At 44.0% G+C, this 25,200-nt stretch overlaps 1 protein-coding gene across 15 annotated transcripts in view; it reads left to right on the forward strand.

Moving 5' to 3' along the window:
* BCAN (brevican) overlaps positions 1-23,923 on the forward strand; it is a 51,911-nt gene extending 27,988 nt beyond the window's left edge. For 12 of the 15 annotated variants that reach the window (XM_082203898.1, XM_082203905.1, XM_082203906.1 and 9 more), the window contains exons 4-14: positions 184-358; positions 3,747-3,874; positions 6,188-6,481; positions 9,706-10,029; positions 12,643-13,794; positions 18,236-18,343; positions 19,534-19,692; positions 20,352-20,434; positions 20,773-20,917; positions 23,168-23,350; positions 23,667-23,923. In XM_082203898.1, the coding sequence (XP_082060024.1) occupies positions 184-358; positions 3,747-3,874; positions 6,188-6,481; positions 9,706-10,029; positions 12,643-13,794; positions 18,236-18,343; positions 19,534-19,692; positions 20,352-20,434; positions 20,773-20,917; positions 23,168-23,350; positions 23,667-23,689 (2,774 nt within the window). In that variant the 3' untranslated portion in view covers positions 23,690-23,923. The remainder of the gene's footprint in view (positions 1-183; positions 359-3,746; positions 3,875-6,187; positions 6,482-9,705; positions 10,030-12,642; positions 13,795-18,235; positions 18,344-19,533; positions 19,693-20,351; positions 20,435-20,772; positions 20,918-23,167; positions 23,351-23,666) is intronic. The other 3 variants (XM_082203901.1, XM_082203904.1, XM_082203899.1) reach the window with 3 other exon arrangements.
* Positions 23,924-25,200: the final 1,277 nt, after the last annotated feature.

The raw sequence follows: 25,200 nt of genomic DNA on the forward strand, positions 1-25,200 counted from the left end.
CCCCCTTGGATGCACACAAGCTGATTCAACAGCTTCATCCAAAGAATCCTAGGACTGTTGTTTACCCTCCACAGAGCTCCAATTCCCAGCACCCTTAGCAAACTACAGTTCCCAGGATTATTGGAGGAAAGCTATGCACTTTCAGTTTACTCTAAATGTCTGATGTCTTCTCCCATCTTCTAGGAGTTGTGTTCCTTTACCGGGAAGGCTCTGCCCGCTATGCTTACACCTTTGCCAAGGCCCAGGAGGCCTGTACCAGAATAGAAGCTGAGATCGCCACACCGGAGCAGTTGTATGCTGCCTATCTCAGTGGTTACGAGCAGTGTGATGCAGGCTGGATCGCCGACCAAACCGTCAGGTAGCTGGGACTTGGAAGCTCAGTCAGTTAGTGGCATGGGGTGGAAAATGTTCTGCGACCCATAGAAATTTATTTATTATTTATTTGTGCATTTATACCCTACCTTTTTCTCAAAGGAGCTCAAAGTGGTGTACATAGTGCTCCTGCTCCTCTTCCTCATTTAATCCCTATAGGAACCCTGCAGGGTAGGTTAGGTTGAGAGGCAGTGATTGGCCCAAGGTCACCCAGTGAGCTTCATGGCCAAATGGGGATCCAAACCCTGGTCTTCCAGGTCCTAGACTGACACTTAACCACCACACTGGCTCTCTTTATTAAATTTTAAAGTGTGAATTAGTGACATAATGAATGGATAGAATATCAGGCAAACTGGCCTCTTTCTTTCTTTGTTTTAACATTCCTCTTTATATTTAAAATTATTTTTCAAGTACATATATAGAATAATTACAGTTCAAAGAGCCAGGCTTTTATATATCGAGTTTTTCTTTTCTTGTAGAATTGGTATAGAATGAAGGCACCTGTGGTAATAATCATTATACAATTAAGTTTAGAATGATAAATCATAGTTTACAAATTATGTTATATGCTCCCAATAATGGATATGCATTGACTGAATCAAATTATAGAATTTTAGAGTAGGAAGGGACCATGAGGGTCATCTAGTGTCCAACCACCTGAAAAGCAGGAATCTCTTTTTTGCCGAATATGGTGCTCGAACCCACGACCCTGAGATTAAGACCTTCACATTATAATTCCAAGAGAGAATAAATGGAGTTCATTCTCCTGCAAACTTGTTATTTTTATGCCTACCTTCTCTTCCTCTGATCAAATTTGTTAATTTAATCATGGTAGCCGTCTTCCAAATTTTAGAAAGCTAAACATCAATAGAAGCAACTATTGGAAGATTACCATTCTGGCTGCTGTGAACAAATGAATTATCATTTCAAGGTCTTCCTCTAGTATTTTTCTTAATCAACTTTTTATCCACAAATTTAAAAGATTATTTAAAAAGTTAGACATGATAATTAAAAAGTAAGATATGATAAAGAAATGTAATAATAAAACCATCAACTCACATTAAGGATACAGTAACCACCAGTACATCTATTTCAAATAAAAAATATAAATTAATATAAGGACTCCGCATGTCTAAGTAGGTATCCATACAAAATTGTCTATATGAAACATGTTCAAATGTAGTGAAGTCCTCCTGTTAAAAGGTTATCTTGAGCAGCAAATGATAGAAAGATGCCAGAGACCTTGTATGTATGCATGCATATACATATGCATATACATATGCATATACATATACATATACATATACATATACATATACATATACATATATGGATTGGAAATCTGGAAATAGAATGTTTCTGTTATTTGAGATTATCTTCTGCTCTGCAACCTATAGAGCAGCCTCCCCCAACCTGGTGCTCTCCAGATGTATCCGGTAATCAGGGGTAGACTGCCCTGGAACAATCAGGCCCTACATACAGCTCTCATGGCTCATCACTATTGAGAGACCAGTCCTCCACATATTTGCCTAATCCTTAATTTAGTGACCCCCTTCCTCCATTATCACTTATTTTTATTATCAAAGGAAGGCCAGCATGCTGGATTCCCAACTCCAGATGGCAGATTCCACACTCATGCACTTTAATTTGTGATGCACAAAAATGCATACACATACTGTACCATTTCTTTGTGCAATGGGAAAAGAGTACTGGGAAATGCCTGTCTTCAGAGGAACTTCATCTGCAGTCTTTCCCAACCTGGTTTCCCTCCAGAGGTTTCAGACTACAACTCCCATTAGCCATTTTGGAATGCAAATCCCATCAGCCCCAGGCTGAATGGCCATGCTACCTGGGTGTGGTTGGAACTGTAGTCTAAAGCATCTGGAGGATACCAGGCTCACAAAGGCTGCATCAGAGGTTAGGCAGGTGGCGTCGCTTTTAGGTGGTGGAAACCTTTCCAGGATAGGGAGGGCTTGGCCTCTTTTGGAACTGGGTGTTTGATGCAGTGCTAATGAGAAAATGTGACTCTCAAGCCATCTTTTAAGAACTGGTTGTTTTTATTAGCTTTGAAATTTAGGAATGGTGACATTTTTATGGAGCTATAAAAGCCCAAGATTTATGCTGCTTCCAGGATCAGAGGCACAGCGTGTCTCTCTGCATAGCAGTTGCTGGGGAATAGAGCCAGAAGGTGGCCATTGTGCTTATGATGTACTGCTTGTGAACAGGAGGTTGGACTACCCGGGCCTTTGGCCTGATCCAGCAGCCAGGCTCTTTCAATATTGACCAAGGGCTACACACATTATGAAACCAGCACTGACATTGTGGAATATCCCTCCCGCTTTTTCTGTAGGCATTGCATAAGTGAAATTCAAACTCCCTGCAGCTCTGTTTGAAATGGGGTCAGTGGAAACTATTCATTTTGAAAAGAAATAATTTATTAGGAAGAACCTGTTCAAAACCTCACATTGCCAGTGGGGTCACTGGGACCACAAGGGGGCATGCAGTCCAACTGGAGAACCCGCCGCCCCATCACTTTTCTTTTCCACATGTTACCTGGTAGTAATGGGGTGGGGGTGGCTCATGGGAGAGCTGCTTTGAGGAGCCATGGGAAATTTAAGATCGTGGTGCCCCTGAATGCTAATGGCCTTTCTTGGGAAATAAAGAACCATGAGAAGCCAGATTTCCTATGGTTCCTGGTTCCCTTCATGAAATTGTGCATGTCCATTCTAATGGAAACTTTGACCAGGGATAATCTTAGGAAGTGTCCTAGGGGCTCATATCCTCCCCACCTTTTTAAAAAGCTAAACCTTTTTTTTAAAAAAAGTGCTTTACATCGCTTATAGAGCAGCAAGGCATACTGTAAAGCTCAGCACTAAGGAGACCCCACCCACCTACCACCTTAATTTCCCAGAGGTGTATATAAATATAAGTTAGCATATGCCATTATTAATGCAAAGTTGAATGGTATGCTCTCAGCAACTGCAGTTAATGCTTAAATGTGTCATACTTAATGGCATCATCAGGGCTGTTCCCTGTGACATTCCCTAGGCCTCAGGTTTGGGCCATAGCCATCCTGCCTGAGTGGTGCCTTCCTATTTAGCCATTGGCTCCTTCTAAGCCCTGGAATTACAAGCTGTGGGGATATCTCTACTGACCCTTCTGACTCTTGAGGAGTCTCTGAACCAGTCCTCAGAGTCTGGTGACAGAGAGGTCCCCTTGAGGTTCAGGGAAGTTCTTGCTAGCCCCAGTGACAGCAGCTGTATGTGGAACATGCCAGTGAGTAGTTCCGTCTCTTTCCCCAATCTGCCATTGGTGGAGGGCTCTGATTTGTCCTAGTCTGGGGCTATGACACTGAACACTGTTCTTATCTTCAGGTACCCCATACAGACCCCTCGTGAAGCCTGTTACGGAGACATGGATGGGTTTCCGGGTGTCCGTAACTATGGGGTAGTGGACCCAGAAGACATGTATGATGTCTATTGCTATGCTGAAGAACTGTATGGTGAGTTAGATTGACAAAATATCCTTGCCCTTTGAAACCAGAGTCTTCATGTTGCCCTTTGCTGTGGGATGTATAGAGTAGCTAACTATTGCATTGCCTGCTGAACTTGTGATCCATTCCATCAAATACAGCCCATCAACCGGACACTTACTCATTCATGTCGGTGTTTTATACCCCACCCCTTTCTCCAGATCAGAGCTTACAACACAGCATACTACCACAACATTGCAGGTTACTATCAGTGAAGAGCTCTGGACTTCCTTGAGCAGAATTTCCCTTTTTAGTCTCTCTCAATCTCAACAAATGAGATACCACTTAAAATATTGCAAAATGATATCTCATGCCTATGCATTTAGCCCATAGATCTTCAACCAGTGTGATGAGTCCCACAGGTGAGTTGCATTGCCACACGAAGTAGCTTGTTGCAAAGCTGTTGCTTCCGTGATTCCAGTTTATACTGACCAGACCAAAGGAGCACTACATGTGTTTCTTGACAAGGAGGCATTCTTCTGATGAAATGCTTGTTTTATCAGTTTCCATGAGTGCTGCAATGTGGCAAGAGAAAGGCACAAGACATTTTAAAAATAAGATACGTATTTCTGGCCAGGTACATGCTCATGCCTCTCTCCTGCCTCATTGCAGGACTAGTTTTCATTTCATTGTAATGCTGAGGAACAGTAGGTATGTTGCTCTCTGAATTGCCATTTTAGGGTGAAATAAAATTAAGTTGTTAATGTCTGATGCTTTATTATGTTTTTATATTCTGTTGGAAGCCACCCAGAGTGGCTGGGGCAACGCAGTCAGATGGGCGGGGTATATGTAACAATTGTTGTTGTTGTTGTCACTATTAAGTATAAATCAAAAATGAGAAAATGAAAGTGGGACTAATGCTGCAGCTTGGGAGTCAGAGGTGAGTCTCAAGTCTGGATCGGTTGAAGATTCCAAATTATCTCCTCATATTCACTGAATTGCTGGAGAGGCTGTGGAATGTGTGGTGGGCATATAGGAAAGTGGCTCAGTTCTGAGAAGAAGAATTTGTTGAAATAAAAGTAATTACTGGACAAAACACTTATAAATGTCCAAAGCTGGCTCAGCTCAATCGTTTTACAAGATGTAACATTAACCTAATCCAAATAAGATATATTTTACTAGCAGCCAGGCTTGTAATAATGAGGTACTGGAAGAAACTGGAGGGTGCTTCTTTGGGAAACTGGTACAATGGCAAATAGCACCTGTGGAAAAATTGGCAAATAAAATAAAACTGGCACAAGATTTGAAACATAAGGATGCTTTCACAATAGATTGGTCCAGCTTTATTATGTACATGGCTGGAGATGAAAACAGAGGACTCAGTTCACAATATGAAACTTTCTGGTTAGCATAAAGTGTACATTGCCTTCTCTGCAAATGGTTGAATGAGACAGGCACTTACTATCCTATTCTGATGTATTGCCTAAATTTTATCTTATGGGCCAAGGCGGGATGTTTTATTTTAAGTTTTACAATGTTGTAAGAATTTAATGATAAAAATTTAAAACAACAACAGAGCATACTATATAATGTCTTATAAAATAAACATAAGTACATTATTAAAAGGTGCAATACCAGTCATCTGCATCTGTCACTAAAACACACATAATCTCACTGAGGAGGAAGTCCCATAAAGAGGGTGCCACCCCAAGAATGCTGTGCCCCATGTCACTGCCTTGCCTGCCACCTGAACTGAAGGAAGAAGCCCCCTCTTCTCACACCAAGGAGCAGAACCTAAGTGCTTCTCCCCACATAACAAGCTTCAGAAAGCCCTTACGTAACATTAATTTACCATCTAGTATAAGAGTGGGGAACCTCAGGGCAAGGGGCCAAATACAACCTTCCAGGCTTCTGTGTCCAGTTCTTGGGACTCTTCCTTGGACCCTCCCCAGGCCACACCTCTCACTGGTCCTGCTCTGCATCCTCCTCAAGTACTTTTGCCTGGCTGGGATGTTTCTTTGTCTTAAGCATTTTAAAATGGGGTGAGGAACCTGTGGCCCCCCAACATCCCTATTGGCCACGCTGGCTGCAGGGGCTGATGGGAGATGAAAGTCGAATAACACATACTTTGTAACAACTTAGGCTGCTTGGAGCTTTTTGAAATATTTATCAAATATTAAACACAATTTATAAATGTGATTAAATAAATAGTACACCTGCAGAGCCACAGATTAGCCACTCCTGTTTTAACAGATAAGTAAATATGCTTCTTTTAATTCCAGCCAAAGCATTTTTTGTTGTTATCTCTTTAAACACTGATGCCCAACTTGTCTCTGGTTGCAGGAGAGCTGTTTGTGGTGAGCTCTCCAGAGAAATTCACTTGGGAGGAGGCCAAAGCTGAGTGTAAGTCTCTGGGAGTGGAGATTGCCACGACAGGCCAGCTGTATGCAGCATGGAATGAAGGTCTGGACCACTGCAACCCTGGCTGGCTGGCAGACGGAAGTGTGAGGTACCCCATCGTCACCCCACGGGAGAAGTGTGGAGGAAACGTCTCAGGAGTCAAAACCATCTTCCTCTTTCGCAACCAGACTGGATTTCCAGATCCCCAAAGCAAATATGACGTGTATTGCTTTAGAGGTAACAATCCTTCTGGTATGGCTAAGCTCTGAGTAGGATTGCCACCTTGCTCACCTGGAGGTCAAAACACAAGATAAATTAAGTCTGTGAAACTTTTCCAATCGTTTGCTAGGAAGAGATACACCTGCTAAATTTCTCTGAGTTAGAGGCTCCTGTCAAAAGCACAAGAGCAGAGCCAGTGGGGGAAAGGTGGCAACTCTATTCACTAGAACAATTACTTCTAGGGCTTATCCACACTCACCTTTGCTCCGTGCATTCTACGCAGAGGTCCACTCTTTCCAGGTCTGTTTCTGGGTGGTTTTTCCTTTTGTCTTGGTGCTTTCCCCGAGAAAACCCACGTTTTACTGCTGAATCACCGCAAACGCCAATTGGGTTTGCTGCAGATTGCTGTTTGCTCCAATTCTGCAGTAAAACATGAGTTTTCCTAGGGAAAGTGTTGGGACAAAGAAAAATTGCTCGCACACAACCTGGAAAGCCCAGACCTGTGCCTAGAAAGCACATAGCAGAGGTACGTGTGGATGAGCCCCTAGTTTGCTAATATTTTATGTGATTTAATTCCTGCAGGGTCCTTGGAAAAGTTTTGTTATAGTGGTACCACTAAGCAGAAGTCTGGGCCCTCACAGAAGGCACTGTCCCTTTAGACTGCTCCCATGTTGCAGGTGGGATTCAGTCAAATACTGACAACATTGCATTATCAACACATTCCTTATTGTGGATTTGACACTCTTGCACAACAAACCTGGTCCTCCCCACACTGCCCCCCTAAAGTCCTAATTTCTTGAGGTGGAAGGAAAGTGACAGGAAAATGCACTGGAAAGTGTGTGCATGAGGAATAACAATTGCTTGAGGCAATGTTGTCTAGCCTCCCCACAAACAAATCAGAATGAATGCTTGACATGGGAATTTACATGCATTTCAACCAATCTGAAATTTGAACCAATTTCAAACAAATGCATTTTCAACAGATGCATTTTGGCAAATCAGAACAATTGCTTGACGATAGCAAATTGAAATGCCATCCACTAAACTTCGCACAAATAAATCAGAATGAATGCAAACAAACAAACAAACAAACAAACAAACAAACAAACAGTGGGTGCCGTTCAACCTACTTGCACCCTTTGTCTGGAAGAGAACTCAGAATGCAGCCTGGCTTGCCTATGTCTTTTGCCAATGGGGCAAAGCACATGCAGCTCCATGTTCAAAATGTGCAGGCAGCTGTGTTCAAAATGTGGTGTGTTTCAAGCCCTTGTGGCTTGGTTTCAAAATGCAAAAAAGGGAAGGCAGGTGGAAAGCCCTCGGACATGGAGGAGCATACACCCTGGGGGTTTTCCACCTGCAAGCAGCAGCATGCCCCCCACCCCAGTCATATTTGAGTGCAGGAAAGAGAGGGGAGAATGGGGAGATGATGTTGGAGGCACCATCACTGGCACGGCCATTTGCACATATAGGTCCCTGAATTTTCATTGAAAATGTCAACTCTGTTCTTGCCGCAAACCCACGCCCATAAACAGACTGCAACAGCATAATGAATAACTGATGCCGTCATCCTAAACATACTTCTTATAGAGTAAATCCCATGGACACCATGGAATTTATAGCTGAATAAAACTAGAATAATTCCCTTTGGACACTGTCATTACTCACTTCCCTTCCCTTCTCTGCCAATCTCCATCTTCCAAGTCAAATACATCCCCATTTCCATCACCAATCCCCATAACACAGTCAAAAGGATGAAAGGAGTTGCAGTCTGGCAAATTTGGAGATACAAACTCCTCACCTAAGTGTCATTTGACTTTCTTTCAACCCCCACCCCTACCATTTGCAGGGGTGGACTGATCTGGGCAGGAGGATAATACAGATCACTATCTAAAGCCCCCCCCCCCCATCACTACTGTAGTGGTTAAATTCCTCCAGAGTCTAAAACTGAATGTCCACAACAACCCTGTGTGGTAGGTTACATTGAGATGTAGTTACTGATCCCAGGTCACTCTGAGCTTTGTGGCTGAGTGATCTGCCCCATTCATGTCTAAAACGGGTTCACTGTTAAGAACACCTGAATTCCTCAAGAAGAGCCCTTCTGTAGCCAACCAGTAGATCTAGCTGATCCAGAATTCAATTTTCCACAGCGCACATGCTGAAATCGCTGCTTCTCTACAAGTGTTAAAGGTGCTCTGTACACCTTTTCACTTGACCTACCCTGCCATTCAGATGCCTCTGGGAAGTTCATAAACACAGTAGCCCTCTCTTGCTGTCAGGGTGGCTCATGTGTCCTATTTTCAAATAGAGGACTGTCCATCCCAAGTCTGAGTTAAAAATAAGAAGCCACCAAAAAGAGATGGTTATGGGAGCTCATCCAGAGTCAAAGGTCTGAGCCAGCCCAAAAGCCACCTTGTGTCTTCCCCACTGTGCTGAGATGTGTTGCATTTCTGTTTAAATTACAGCAATTATTTCTAAATTTGACTCTATACAAATAAATCACCATGTGCACATTTTATGCAAATCCATGCCCTCTTTTCTTTTGATGCGACATCCTTTTTTTGGGAGGATGCAGAACTAGCCCTCCTACCTTGACCCCCAGTAACTAGTGAGGCCTGGTGCCTCTGATCCTGCTGGTAGGAAGTAGTTGCCAAAGCTATTGCCATTGATAAACCTGCCCACCATGAATTTCTCTCACCCACTTTTAAAGCCACCTAAGTTCATTTTTGTTATTAGAAGGAGCATGCGGGGAAGTGGGGGCTGAACCTCTCAGCCTTCCCTCTCTATGCCAGTCATTGGCACATGGAGAGGGAAGGGTTCTGCTAATTTCCTGCTGGGTACCCATGCTGTGGTATGACATAACCCAGAACCTCTTTTCAACATGGGCAGATGTGTCAATAAACAAACATGACTTTAGGGCCAGCTGGGTGAGGCAACTGCCTCAGGTGGCAGTTGCTACAAGGGCAGCAGTGGGCTCCCCCTCTCCACAAACTAGCCTGCTGCCCTCACTCACGTGTGAGGGGAAATGCTCATTACCAGTATTCTTCAGCTGCCAGTCTGGTTGTCTTCTGTACACAGAACCAGGGGGAAGCGCCATCTTGGTCCTTTGCCTCACACAGCGAAACCCTGCCCTGTCTTGCCTACCCCTATGTGAGTAAGCTCAGCATTCCTGCCCAGGCTGCTTTGAAACGATGTTTCTGAAGTACCCCCAGAGGCAGTAACACCCCCTTTCTTTCTGCCCACAGAAGAGACAAGCCCTTTTTCTGATTCTCCAGTCCCCGAGGCAGAGGGCAGCAAGGAGATTGTGACTGTGACAGAAAAGATGGAAGAGCTGCGGCTGCCCAAAGCGGAGCGCGAGGTGGCGAAGGAATCCAGAGGGGCCATTTATTCCGTGCCCCTTTTGCAGGACAACCTTGAGGCTCAGCAGCAAAAGCCCAGCAGTGCCCCTGAAGAGACAGCCCCACAAGGGCCTGAGGCAGGCCCAGGTAGCTGTGCTTTCAGTCCAGGACAGAGAGATGAGGAAGGGGGAAAAGAAAGAGATGGAGGTTGCCCAGGGAGACACAGGCATGGTAGGTGAAGAGAAGAAAGGTCTGAGGATCATAAAGGGTTGAGCAGCTGTGATTCCTGCATTGCAGAGGGTTCGACTAGATAACCCTTTGGGTAAGAAGGAAACTTCTCTGGGAAGAGGTTCAGAAAAGGGCAACTAAAATGGAGTGACTCCCCTATGAGGAGAGGTTGCAGTGTTTTGATTTGTTATCTAGAGAAAAGGTGAGTTATAGGTGATATACTATTAGAAGTTTATAAAACTGTGCAAATGGAGTTTGCTCCCACCGGACGCAGTGATGGCCACCAACTTGGTTGGCCATCAGATTAGACAAATTCATTTGGGATAGTGGCTACTAGCCATGTTCACTATGCTCCACCTCCACAGTTTGGAGGCAGTAATGCTTCTGGATACCAGTTACTGGAAGCCACAAGAGGGGAGAGGGAGTGCTCTTGTGCTCTGATCCCACTTGTGGGTTTCCCACAGGCATCTGATTGGCCACTGTGAGAATAGGATGCTGGACTAAATGGGCCATTGGCCTGATCTAAGAGGCTCTTCTTACATTCTAAATTGGAAGGTCAGTCCTTTTAATCCCCTACTAGGAATGGGTTGTAAGATTGTGGGCTATGCCCATTGGGTTTCATGCATGTAGGCCCTGTACAAACACAATGCTCACATCTGGACAACTGGGGCTACCACTGAGAAGGGTGTGATATTGATCCAGAGAGCTGAGGATTGTCTGTGGTGAGAAACGAAACAAACGAAATCAAAGTTCTATAAATAAATGGGACAGATTTTTCTCATAAAACCCCTGAATTCTTCAGACTGCATAAATTATGCAAAAATAAACAAAAAACGATTCCAATCTGTTTAATCTGCTTAATCCACCCTACATCATCTGGACAGAAACAAAAACTTGGGTGCTAACACAAGTTAGGGGGAGAAAAAGAGAGAGAGAGATTTGCACCCCCTCCTATAACTCAGCCCTTGAAGAGCTGCTGCTCAGTACTAGAGCGCCTGCTTTGTATGCACAAGGTCCCAGGTTCAATCCTTGGCATTTCCAGGTCAGGCTGGAAATGCTTGAAACCCTGATGGTCTGCTGCCAATAAGTGCAGAGGCCTTCAAAGGAGTTGCTCTTGGTGGTGCCCCATGGCTTGGATGCACAGCTCAGATGCACATTCAGTATTGTGAGCCCAGCTTTGTGGAACTCCCTTCTTGTTGCAGTCAGACAGGCCCTGTTGAACTTCTGGCCCTGACTGAAGACTTTATTATTCTATCAAGCTTTTCAGCTGAACTCTGACTTTATAGTTTGAACTCATTTTTAGTCTTACTCTATTGAGATGACTGTAATTAAGCAGCATACAAATTATTAAAACAAATAATAAACAAAAATAAGTGTACTGTATCAGATACAGAGACCCCTCTTTTGTGCCTTCCTATCAAAGTTCCTTTTAAATGGAGATTCCAGGAAAATGAATTTCACGATTCATTCCATAGTCAGTGAGTAAATGTGTATTGTACACCAGTACCTGACACCCAGTATTTGGTACTTTTTTGCCAGTATTTGGCATGAATTGGCAGTTAACTACCTGATGCAGTGCAGTATTTTGCATTTGGCAGTTTCTGGCAAATCCAAGACATTTATGTTGTGCTCATCCATTCAATTCAGAATTCAAATTTTGCAATTGGTAATGGTGTCTCTCCTGTCTGCCCCCCCCCATCTTATTTGAGTGTCCTTAAAAAAAAAAAAAAAGCCCACACAAACAGAGGAGGTAAACTCTCCCACACATGCAAATGTGAATACAGCATTAACCATGAAATGGGAGACACTTGTTGAATCTCACCATTGATTAGGCCAGGGGTTGATTAGGCCAGGGGTGATCCAGATATTGTTGACTACAACCCCCATAATTTGTAGTCTGCTGGCGCTGCTCACTGCTGGAAGTTAGAATCCAACCACAACTGGAGAGTCAAGGGTTACCTAACCCTAGAATAGATCTGCAAGTGCCTCCTGGGTTTAGTTGTCTTTCTTTTATTTATTTATTTATTGAATTTTAATAACAACAGACAGAAAGAGAAATTATCTTAAATATGTTAAGCTGTCAGCAGTTTCCAATAAGAACATAAAGGATATAGCTAAGCATGTGAATTACTGAGTCAATAATGAAACATACCAAGAGAGAAAGGATGTGTGGTCCACGATTACCATTGGTTCCATGGTCTAAAGCAAAACAATTAAAATGTGTCATTTCAGAAAAGATTTAAAAGAGACCTTTAACTGTACTAAATCCCAGCGTTTGCATAGAGGTTTGGACCTGATACTGTGCTTGTATATGAAGGAAAATTAGACCAAATGGCAAGGAAGGAATCTTGAGTACTTGGGCCCTTGAACACTTAGCTTTTTCAAGAAGAGCAATTTGCCAAGTCTTGGAATATCAATGGTCTGGATAATTAAGATCAAAAGTCTTCCAAAACTTGGCAGTTGTCAAAACTTTGCCACTGTCAAAGGATGCAAGGTCAGTTTCTTGTTATTCAGATCTTGATCCAAATCTACAAACCAATTGTCTTTCTAAGTGCAGTGTCTAAGGACAATTCCCACCTTTGGGAAGATTTCATTTCCTTCCTTTCAATTTTGCAGAGGAAGAGACGGAAGAACCCCAGAGCACTGAGGAAGATGAGATGTTTGATCTAGGCCATCCGGTAGAAGAGGAATCTGATGAAGAACAAAACCTGCCCGGGCCTTCAGAAGCAGCTCCAGAGGAGTTTGAGTCCACAGCAGAAGATGAGGTGGAAAGCACCACTCAGGCATGGTCCCAAACCTCCCCAGACCTCAGCACATCAGAGGATGAGGATGAACCCCATGGCTTTCATGGCCCTGCAGGTTCTGCCCTAGCACCCTCTCAAGAGCATGGAGGAGAAGGCACCACTGAAGCTGACTCTTCTGACAGCCTCTCCACTGGCGGAGGAAGCCAAGCAGCAAGTGACTCTGAAGAGCTGCATAAAGACCCATCATCATCACCCTCCACCTCAGAGATTGCAGCTGAAAGGAAGGTTGTCCCTCTAGAGCAGGTGGCTCAAAATATCAGCTACAGTGATCCTGAAAAAGCTGGCATTGTTCCTCATCAGCCTGAGCACTCGGGGCTGCCTGAAAACTCCTCTGCAGCTGCTGAGCAGACCCACATGCATGTAGCCCTGCAAAGTGGGCTTGTTCCTGGATTCACAAGCACCCACGTCCCTGGTCATCCTGACGACTCAGTCGATGCAGAGTTTTCAGGGGCTGTGCCTCCGGGAACAGCTGCAACTGTGGAGAGGACAGCAGTGTGGAAGAGGGTGGTCCCAGAATCCTCAAGCACCACAGCTGCCAGCCTGTCTGAAGAGAGCGAGGAGCATTCTGGGTCTGCCTGGATTTCACCTGCCGTTGCCACGGGGTTTGCAACTTCCAGTCCCAAAGAGGCTGTGGTTGACTCAGGACATGCAGTTAGCACCCAACTTCCTGGGGAGGAGCATGAGACTGAGGAGGCCACTGAGAGCACCACGCCAGACCTGTCAGCAGAAGAATCGGATGAAGAAAGGGAAACCACCATGGCTGGCCCAGTGCCAACTGGAGGTGGCGAAGAGCACGATGGGGAGAAAGAAGATGCCCCCTCACTTGCCGAGGTCATCTCTGGAGACATATCAGGCTCACCATTCATGAGCCCTCTGTTCACAGAACCCTCCTTGACCACTGCCCACCCTCTGCCTGTCCTGCCCACAGAAAGTGCCAGCCTTGGATCAGGTGGGAACATTTCAGGTAACCCTTTTGCCTGCACTGCCTTGGTGCTCTTGGTCACTATTTTGGCTGACCTTTCCCACTAAAACCCTAATGATGTTCCCCCCAAAGCCACGCTTTTCTCTTTGTATATGTCTCTCCCACCCCCCATTTCTTCTCCCCCCACATCACCTGGATTGGGAAAGGTATAAAGACCCAGAGAAGCACATGTTTTGTCAAACAAACAAACAAACAAAATAGTCTTAGAGAGTGCATGCTCTTTAAATCTCTCCTACTTCTATGAAGTGTTTTAATGACTATTTCCATGAAAAACAAGCCGGGAATGAGGACAGCACTGGTCATAACAAGGAGACTAATAAAAAAAAGAGAAAAAAAATTAAAAACTTTCTAGAAGAAGGCCATCTGGCTGGATGTATGTACCCTATTGTGTGTGTCTTGTGTTTTTTCCCCTCACATTGCTCCTCTGCTTATTTGTTTCCCTCCACACTAATGAATTAATATCCCTAACGTTACTTAAACCCTTGCTCAGCACTGATCTTAGAGCCATATTCTCATGAGTGATGATTACTAATATTAGAAGTGTGTGTGCGTGTGTGTGTGTGTATGGTGAATATAGGAAGCTGTCTCATACTGATTATGGTCATTGGTCGATCTACCTCAGTATTGTCTGCATACACACTATACCTTCAAAGCACATCCTTTCTCTCAAAGAATTCTGGGCGCTGTGGTCTATGGAAGCAAGCTAGAGATAACCTTGCCAGGAGTGGCCCAAGCCATTTTGCTGCTTGAAGCAAAGGACAAGATGGTGCATTCCCCATCCTGTGCACAAAATCTGACAAATAGTTGAATCTTACTTCTGCACTGGTGATGGAGCAGAGTTCTCCACCACATCCTTAAGGCAGCAAACTAGCTTAGTGGCTGCAGGGCAGACCACATGGCACACATTTTTAGCTACCGTCCGCCCCTCAGAATTTGCTGCTTGAGGCACTTGCCTTATTCTCCCTCATGGAAGGACTGGTCTTGCACCCTGCCTACTTGGTGCATGTGACATGCCTTTGGCCTTCTTTTATCCTCACAACAGCCTTAGGAGGTTGATTAGGTTAAAGTAATGGCAACTCGCCCAAGGCCACCTTAGCATGCTTTGTGACTAAGCAAAAATTTGGAAGCATTTTGGCTTATCTAAGTCCAATACTGGCGCTGTGTGTGTGTGTGTGTGTGTGTGTGTGTGTATAGTTGACATAGGAAGATTTTTTAAAGATAGTGCTGGGCATAATCTGGGCTTTCTAAGGGAAGGGACAGCAAACTATGAGCCCTCACAGAAGGATATTGTCGGGAAATTCAGTGTCTGAATAATGGGAATGGTGGAACAAATAATTTTGCTTTCTCTTGTATGATGATAGCCAACAAATCTCCAAGGTTACTTTCAGATGATCTGTTTACTGCACATTCATTCTGATTTGTTGGTGGGGAGGTTATATGATGCCACACCAAGCAATTGTTATCCCACACATCCCATTGCATTTCTTTGTCACTTTCCTTACTGCAAAAAGTCCAATATAAATACTTAGATATTAGAGTAACAAATGCACTTTAATTGTGCCACCTGAATTTGCTGGTATGTGACTGAATCCCACTTACAAAATAGCAATGGTCTGGGAGAGCCCAAGTCTGTGTTTCTCTAGCCTCCAGCTCAGGAGATGAAGAGAAAATATCTGGTCGTGTGCTCTGCTTTATAGAGGGCTTGTATGCTCAGCTCTCTGAACATGGTGAAAACTTAGAAAGTCCTCCTTGAAACAGCTGGTGCAGAGAGTTTAATCATCATCAGGATTGTCATCAGGAGGCACTAGCACCAAATCTTTTGCACGGTCCCCCAGTCTTCTTCCCACCTTATCTATTTATCTAATTTGCTTATTTTTTGTATTAAACTTAATAAAAAAACATGTTTCTAAAAATGTAACATTTATATAAATTGCAGGATTAAACAATGCGTACACAGTCACACACGTTTATTTCTGTCTTAGCTTCTTGCTAAGCGCGCGCACACACACACACACAAAACTTACACACATGCTAAAAAGTAAAATTGTCAATTTTTATGAATCAAATCTTTATTGCAAGGGTTAATGAGAAGTATTAAAGCAGAAGAATAAGAGGCAGACAGAACACATTATCCAGATGCGTACAGTGGGATAAAATAAATAGAAGAGTAGCATACAGTAAAATGAAATGGACACCAACATTTTAAAAGTTACACCAAGTCACAAACTCCAAAGAGGAAAATTAACAACACGTCGGGGGTCATTTCTTGGTGAGTTTTGCTTGCAGCAACACACAGAGTGGCAGGTGCCTTAAGAAACTACACTGCCCAGCATTCTTTGTGGGAAGCCATGACTGTTTAATGATGCTTTAAATGTATCATATGGCTGCAGCAAGATGGAGGCAAAGGGTGATGGGCCACAAAGGGGCAAACCATCTGGTCTGGAGTTGCTGGGCAATAAGTTGTGAACCACCCTGAGATCTACAGATGAAAGGCAGTATACAAAATTAATTAATGAATTAATTGATAATAAATAAGTTCTACACTACCAATATTAACTGTTTCAGTGTAAGAAGAGTCTGGCTGTGGGACCATCCAGCCTAGCATTCTACTTTCTGCAGTGACCAAGCAGATACCTCCAGGAAATCCGCAGCAGAACAGTAGAGCCACACTCTGCCCCCATAGTTTGCCCCCAGCAAAGTGGCATTCTGAGATAGACCACCTCTGGACATGCAGGTTCCTGTTGAAGACATTGAAGAATCTATCCTCCTAGAACCAAGGGACTTCAGTGTATCTGAATGTTGACAGGAAAGGCGTCATGATAGAAGCTTATGAAATTATAAACGGCATGGAGAAAGTGGATGGAGACATACTTGTCTCCCTCTCCCATAATACTAGAATTTAAGGATATCCAGCGAAGCTGAATATTGGAAGATACAGGACAAACAAAAGAAAGGACTTATTCACAGAGCTGTGATGCTCATGTAGTTCAACTAGATGGCTCAATGGCCTGATCCAGCAAACTCTCCTTATGGTCATCTGCCCCACCTTCTCCTTGCTGAAATAGGCTTTACCTACTTTATTAATATAAAGGTGATTTTAATAAAGGATAATGCAGCCTGTCAAGTAAACCATAGAGCCTTACATGTGTTGGTTGAGAGAACACCAGTAGAGAATTAAAACCACAAAATATGCAGCCAATTAAAACATGGAAATATAGGCTGCTGGACCTTTAAAATATGTCATTCTAAGTTCCGTCCAAAGTTTTCCACTTCCCCCAGCACAGAAAAAGACCACATGTCTAGTAAGGTAAAAATGGTTTACTTACAAACTCTTCAAAAATCAGGTTCATGTGCTTTTCCATACAGCAGTCAAAAAACATAGGCAGTAAAACTTATGTTAGTTCCAAAGTGGTGGAAGTTCCTAAATTATTTGTATAAGAACACAAGGGTGGCTGTGTGTGCGTGCTTCAGTCATGTGGTCTGAGCTTGGAGCAACCAGCTCAGACCTCTTTATAGACTGGAGTGCACATGTTAGACTGAGGCAAACAATATACCTGGCTTCCTTCCTCCCATGGTGACAGGAGTGACCTAGCTACACGTGGCAGGACTCTGGCGTAATACTCTCTGGCATTAACCCCTTTGTGCATTAATTACACTTAAGCATTTTGGTTATATGTGGCTGGTCATCCTACAGTATTTTAGCACCAAAGTCTGGAACTTGGCCCTGTAGGAGATTAGCAACCAGAATGGCTTGAAATGACACTTCTATTGCAGCAAATAGAAAGCCTTTTTCAAGCCTAATTCAGTGGGGGATGGAGGATTTGGGGGGGGGGGTCACAACTGAATATGTAAAGGTTAAGCCTCACCTCCCTACCTGTGACCCCACCCCCCATTGTTTATCAATTGTTGCAATTAAGCTTCAAAAAAAGCTTTTATTGGAGGTTTAAAAGTCAATTTATTGCAGGAGTGTGTGCGGGGTTTTTTTTTTTTCTGGAGATAGCAACAGTGTAGTGGAAAAGGTTAACTCTTGCCTCCCCAGCTAGGCCTCTTCAGAAGATCATTCCACCGTGATTAAACATGGGGGCAGGGGGAAACAAAAACACTATTTTCAAGCCTTATTGCTGGGATAGCATACTCTTCAACATTTCTCTGATGAAAATAGCGGCATCCTATTCCCTGCCTTCCAACATTTCTCCCATGAAAATAGGGACATCCTAGTGTGATGTGGGGAAGCTTGATGGGCTTTAAATGTATGGTGTGGGTCTGTTGTGAGTGTGTGTGGTTGTGGCTTCCACATGGTTGCAATGTTGTGCCTGCAGCGGTTTGCCAAGGCCCCTCCTCTAAGTGGGCATGGCTCTGCCCAGCAAGTGAAGTTCCTGCCTTCATTGACTGGAGCATCCTCTTCCTGGCCATTTGCTTCCAGGTGACTGTATCCCAAACCCCTGTAGGAATGGAGGGACCTGCACTGAAGAAGGGGACCACACAGGGTGCCTTTGCCTACCAGGCTACGGAGGAGATGCTTGTGAGATCGGTGAGTAGAACAACTGAGTCTGCTGCAAGGTATATGTTTGAACCCACACGGTGCCCACCAACCACTTGTCTATGGACGCTTCCAAGAGGTTTAAGATCTTTGACTGGAGTTATGTGCCTGCCATGAATATGTGTTCCTGCCTTATGCTCACAAGAAGTTCACACACTGGAGGAATAAATGAAGACCTGTTCATTACATGAAATAAAAGTGACAGAGTATATGAGTGCTGTTTCAGCCAGCAAGGTTACAAAATAAGCAGACAGTAAATCATACAGCATGTATCATACAGCATTGTTCTCTATCTTAAAGATTTAAACAGTCCTGACTATCCCAAAAGCCTAGAGCAGTGGTTCCAAAGCTCCCCACCCTATTATACAGAATAGCAGTCTGCATGTTCCCCTAAGGAAGATAGTAACTCAATAGAATTCAGAACAGTAACCATTAATTGCACATTGATTCAAAATCCATTTAAAGCTATTTCGTTTAATTAATTCAACAAAACAGAAGGACTTGATCCAATGATACCAGCTTTTCAAAGTGATTTATACCCCCAACATCCCCCTGCCACCCCTTTGCCTCTTAGCATGACCCCTACACAGTACCACCGCCCTCCAGAGGATGGTACCACTCGCTGGCCTAGAATGTGAGCATGACAATTTGCCACAGCACCCACACTAAAAGCAAAGTGAGAAAGGGAAGGAGAAGAGTATACCTGTTCTCAAGTAAACATTACCTAAGCCAGGAATCAAGAGGTCTGTGCCTTTTGTTTGAGAGTCATGCTCTTCCTGTCAATAGCCTGTACCGGCAAGGCTATAGCATTTCTCTCACCCATTCCAGGGAAGCTGATATTTGAGATCATTGAGGAACAAGAGAGGGGGACCCCCTGGAACTTTGAGCTGCCCAACATTAAAAAATCTGGACTTTAGGTTTTATTTTGGGCCATTGTTACATTATGAAGGAGGGAGGGTTTTTCTTATAAGTGAGTGCCATAACACCTTTATTCCATTGCTTATTTCTTGCAAATTCCTGTATATTTATATTTAATGTGAGAATGTGCAGATCTAATGGAACATTTCACACATAGTATAGCTAAGCTGCCTTTAACCAGGCGACCTTTTTATTGCAAAGTAGGCTAGTTGATATTGCCTGTCTAACAAGCATTTTTGTCTCTCTCCTTTCTTTCTGCCAAGACCTGGAAAAATGCCGGCCTGGCTGGGACAGCTTCCAAGGGTTCTGTTACAAGCACTTCTCCACCCGGAGAAGCTGGGAGGATGCTGAGACCCAGTGCAGGAAGCTCGGAGGGCACCTGGCTAATATCATGACACCAGAAGAGCAGAACTTCATCAACAGTATGCCCACCAGGGGTTTCAGTAACATGGGCTTAGTTAATGTGGCAGTAATCCAGCAGTACAAAAATGTGTATATTAGGGGAAAGTGTGCATTGAAATTCATCAGCTAGTGAAAATAACCCTCAAAAAAAGCATTTTATTAAACAAAACTGTGTACAGTATATATTAGGGAAAATGTGCACTAAATTGCACAACAATTTTTCATGAAGACTTAAACAAAATTAAACAATATAAATAAAATAAGAAAGATCACAGTGGTGTAGCACAGTGCAATACAGAATGAATTCTTAAAAATTGTGGATTGGTGGGGAAACTGAATTTTTTTAAACAAAATTTTATTAAACAAATAAACAAACCTAAGAAACGGAGAGAAACCAGAATTGACATTTTTGCCCTCCCCATGCCATCTCTAACAACTTCCTTCAAAGAGAGAGTTTCTATAATTTCAAATCCAAACTCAAGTAAGTATCTCTTCCCCATGAAGCCTCAAGGACACTGCAGCCCACCCTGGAACGTTATCCTAGGCTGCCACCTAGAGTCATCTGATGGCACAGCAGGGCTGTCGTTAACAACTTCAAGTACTGTACTGTAGTTTCCTAATTGCTGTGTCTCTGTGCCTCATTCTTCTTCATCCATCCTCAAATCTTGTTGGCATCTAGATAGGTACAAGGAGTATCAGTGGATCGGCCTGAATGACCGGACAATTGAAGGCGACTTCCAGTGGTCAGAGGGGAGTCCTCTGGTAAGTGATGCTCGCAAATATATATATATTTTTAAGATGCTTTAAAATAAATAAATAAAAAACAAAGGCTTTTGTTACATGCAGACCAGTGCCTAATTATTCTGAAAAAGGTGGGTTGTAGGAACAGCATAGGAAATTGCCTTAGACCAGACTATCAAGCTCAGTATTGCCTGCACTGACTGGCAGTACCGTTCCAGGATCCCAATCCTACCTGGACTTGCTATCGGAGATTAAACTTGGCTCCTTTTTGGAAGATCCCACTGGCCTGAAACAGGGACACTGTTCATGCTTGCTGTCATTTAGTGACTCACTCTCTCTTTTCTTTCTCTCTTGGGTAGCTTTATGAGAACTGGCATCCTGGGCAGCCCGACAGCTATTTCCTGTCTGGAGAGAACTGTGTCGTGATTGTTTGGCATGACGAAGGGAAGTGGAGTGACGTGCCTTGTAACTACCACCTGTCCTATACCTGCAAAATGGGGCTGGGTAAGCCTTGAGCTCTGGGGCTTCCCAGCTGGGGCCTTTGACTCAGAATTGTCGCTCTAGTCCAAGACCAAAGGCCCACCGAGACTTGTGACGTTTGTCGTTCATGTTTTTGAACTTGAAAACTGCTGCCTGTTGGGAAACAATATATAGTTTCAGTTAATGATCCCCAACAGGCAGCAGTTTTCAAAATGTTATCATCTGACCCCTGGGCAGGGAGCAGAAATAAGTGCCAGCTGTGTTGCATAAGCAATGATCTGTATTATACAGCTTGCAGAGACGGCTGCCATTTTTTATCAGGTATCATAACTGCAATTTATCTTAAGTTTGAAAAAAAAAAAAAAAAAAAAAAAGCATGCATGCAGTGCTCAGAGCTGTGTTGAAAAAAAAGTCACTTCTGCTTTTGTGGGTAGGTGTCCTAAATAAGGACATGGGTGACACTGTGGGTTAAACCACAGAGCCTAGGACTTGCTGATCAGAAGGTCGGCAGTTCGAATCCCCGCAACGGAGTGAGCTCCTGTTGCTCGGTCCCTGCTCCTGCCAACCTAGCAGTTCGAAAGCACGTCAAAGTGCAAGTAGATAAATAGGTACTGCTCTGGTGGGAAGGTAAATGGTGTTTCCGTGTGCTGCTCTGGTTCACCAGAAGCGGCTTAGTCATGCTGGCCACATGACCCAGAAGCTGTATGCCGGCTCCCTCGGCCAATAAAGCGAGATGAGCGCCGCAACCCCAGAGTCGGCCACGACTGGACCTAATGGTCAGGGGCCCTTTACCTTTTTATCCTAAATATGTGGTGCCAGTTTGTGTGAAGGTGGAAATATCTCAGAAATAGGCAGTATTAGTTCTTTTAAAACCAGGTTGAAATATTCCTCCTTCTGACATATTCTAAATATATGTGCATAAGTAACTCACTTTTGGATGTGATAATATTTGACGATAACTTTGACAAAAGCATTTTGGACATGCTGATGGAGATTAAGGCCATCAGTGTCTATTAGTCATAATGCTTAAATTGAACCTCCCTGTTCAGAGGCTGCATACCTGGGTGCAAACAGGTAGGGGATGACTACCACCACTGTGGAAACCTAAGCATCTTTTGAAAGTGATAAAAGAAAAGAACCAACACTTTGCCTCATGAGCAGGTCAGCCCTGCCAGACACTAATGGAAAAGGGTGTGTTGCTGTGACATTAATTGCAAGCTGAATCCAAACTTTAAACAAGTCCAGGCTCAGTTTTTTAATAGCCTGGAAGTTCTGAACTGGGGAAGTTTGTCTTCGAAACTCCCTCATTTTGAGTGATTCTAATATTTGCCAACCTATTGGGATAGCACATGCTATTGTGTCCCAGGCACCAGAAAAATTGGTGGCATTGGCATGAAAGGCAAGCTGAATCTGAGTTTATTTTTTATTTTATTTATAGAATTTCCAAATTTACAATTAATCTGACATTTTCCCATTTACATTCATACAGTATTTGACTTCCCCTCCACCCTCCCATGAAGGGGACGCGGGTGGCGCTGTGGGCTAAAGCCTCAGCGCCTAGGGCTTGCCGATCGAAAGGTCGGCGGTTCGAATCCCCGCGGCGGGGTGCGCTCCCGCTGTTCGGTCCCAGCGCCTGCCCACCTAGCAGTTCGAAAGCACCCCCGGGTGCAAGTAGATAAATAGGTACCGCTTACCAGCGGGAAGGTAAACGGCGTTCCGTGTGCGGCTCTGGCTTGCCAGAGCAGCGATGTCACGCTGGCCACGTGACCCGGAAGTGTCCCCGGACAGCGCTGGCCCCCGGCCAATAAATGTGAGATGGGCGCACAAACCCCACAGTCTGTCAAGACTGGCCCGTTCGGGCAGGGGTACCTTTACCTTTACCTTACCACCCTCCCATGGTCCCCTCTGATTATCTATTGCTGCTGCATATTATAATTAATCTATATCTTCTTTCCTCCACCTTATTTTCAGTACTGTATAGCTTTTACAGCTTTACTTACTCCAAACCTGCTAGTGTTTTAGCATGTTTACAATAGTTTTTAAAGTAATCTACAAACATTTTCCAATCCTCCTTGAAGGCTGTCTCATCTTGCCATCTAATCTGAATCTGACCTTCTAACCAGGCTCAGTCTGAAAGGTCCTAATTGGAGAAGTTCATACCTCAAACTCTCTCATTTTGAGCGTATCATTTGTTCTAACCTTTGCTAATTTGCTGGGGCAGCACATGATTGAGAATATACTAGTAGATGTTGACCCTGTTCACCTTGTATCCAGTGTTTTGCGGCCAACCCCCAGAGGTGGCAGATGCCCAAATATTTGGCAAACCAAAGCAGCGTTACGAAATCAACTCTGTCATCCGGTACTGGTGCCAAGAAGGGTTCACCCAGCGCCACTCCCCTGTCATCAGGTGCCAGGAGAACGGCCAATGGGAACAGCCGTCATTCACCTGCATCCCAAGTGAGTCTTTACATGGAGATGACTAGATTTCTATCTGCTTTGGTCTGTTTTGTGTTGTGGGAGGGGTTTAGGATAGTGGAAGGCATAGAGCTAGGAACTCTGTTGCAGGGGTCTCTGGCAGCTGGGTCAGTTACCTTATTCTCTGTGAAACTGGGGCACATCTGCTGCTCTATAGCGCCTCCACTGCAGGTGGCCAGCAGAGATACTGTAGCCTTCAGCCTAGCAGAATCCAGCAGCCTGGGAGAACCAACCAGCCCCTTTGCAACCATTCATAAGCACTGTGTGATTTGTGCTTCCACACCCCACTTTTTTTCAGGGATTGATCAACCCCAGGAATGAAGATTTACCTGTGACTGTCTATCATCCCAGATTCACGAGCAAGTCAGGACTGATTTTGCATAAATCAGCATGAAAAACCAACAAGGAACAACAATGGTGCCTTCCGTTTCCCTTATTCTTTTTTTTATTATTGTTATTATATGAGTGTATATATAAAGAAATTCTAATAACTAAATATTTCCTTTTAAAGACACCCTCTTTCTCAGCGACAATATAAAATATAACTTTTTACTTCGTGCAATGAGCATTTCCCCCCCCCCTCTTTCTCTCTCTGCCAAAACTGAACTAGCATGACTGTCTCTCTCACAATGGGGTTCTATATACCGAGCTTTGGGGAGCATGTCCTTCATTTTTATTTTGTCATGCAATTCCTGGCTTCTCCAGGTAGGGCTAGGAAAGACTCTTGCCTGAAACCCTGGAGACCAAGGCCCCATCCACACCTCAACTTAATGTGGAATATGTGCCCCTTCCATGTGTTCTCCCTCATCTGTACAATCTTCACCAGAAACAGCTGCTTTCTCCAGGTTTCTCCCTGCTAAATCCAGAGTTTCCCTGTCCTTGGGAAATCCTGTTTCCTCCTAACTGGGTGAAATATTAGCCAGTCATTCTGGAATATTAACTAGTCATCTGTCACAAAGCAAAGACTGGCTCAAACTAGCTGAATGACTGTATCCAAACAAAAGTACAGTATCAGCACATGGGCTGTCCTTGCTAAGAACCAGTGGAAAGAAGGATGTAATAACATAAGAAGAGCCTGCAGGATCAGGCCATTGGCCCATCTAGTCCAGCAGCCTGTTCTCAACTGGCCAACCAGATGCCCCAATGGGAAACCCATAAGCAGGACCCAAGTACAAGAGCCCTCTCCCCTCCTGTGGTTGCCAGCAACTGGTATTTGAAAGCATCACTGCCTCTGACCATGGAGGCAGAGAATAGCTATAATGGCTAGCAGCCATGGATACCCCTCTCCTCCATAAATTTGTCTTATACTCTTTTAAGGCTGTCACTACTTCCTGTGAGAGCAAGTTCCATAGATTAATAATGTGCTGCGTGAATAAATAAATTCTTTTATCTGTTCTGAATCTTCCAACTTTCAGCTTCACTGAATAGCCACATGTTCTAGTGTTATGAGAGAGAAAATCTTTTCTGTGTTCCCCTTTTTCATGCTGTGCATAATTTTATAAATTTCTATCATGTCACCTCTTACAGTACTTGCCTTTTCTCTAAAAAGTCCCAGATGTTGCAACCTTTCTTCATAAAAGTTGCCCTTTTCTGAACCTTCTGAAGAAGGTTGGGCACCTGTCATGGAGAATGAGAGATGGAAGAAGGAACTGAAAATCTCCTGGTGGCGCAGACTACAGTTGCATTCAGCAAGCTGGTTCTTTCCACCACGCTGGCAGGCAGGGGGGTGGGGAATAGCTAGCTTTCTATAAATGTTTCTGATGTGCAATGGGGTTCAATGGCTCTCTCTCCCTGAAGAAGGATTCCGTTAATCACAGTCACAACTCTCTTCA

This window comes from Podarcis vaucheri, assembly GCF_965113315.1.
Source record: "Podarcis vaucheri genome assembly, chromosome: 16".
In the NCBI taxonomy this organism is placed as follows: Eukaryota; Metazoa; Chordata; class Lepidosauria; order Squamata; family Lacertidae; genus Podarcis; species Podarcis vaucheri.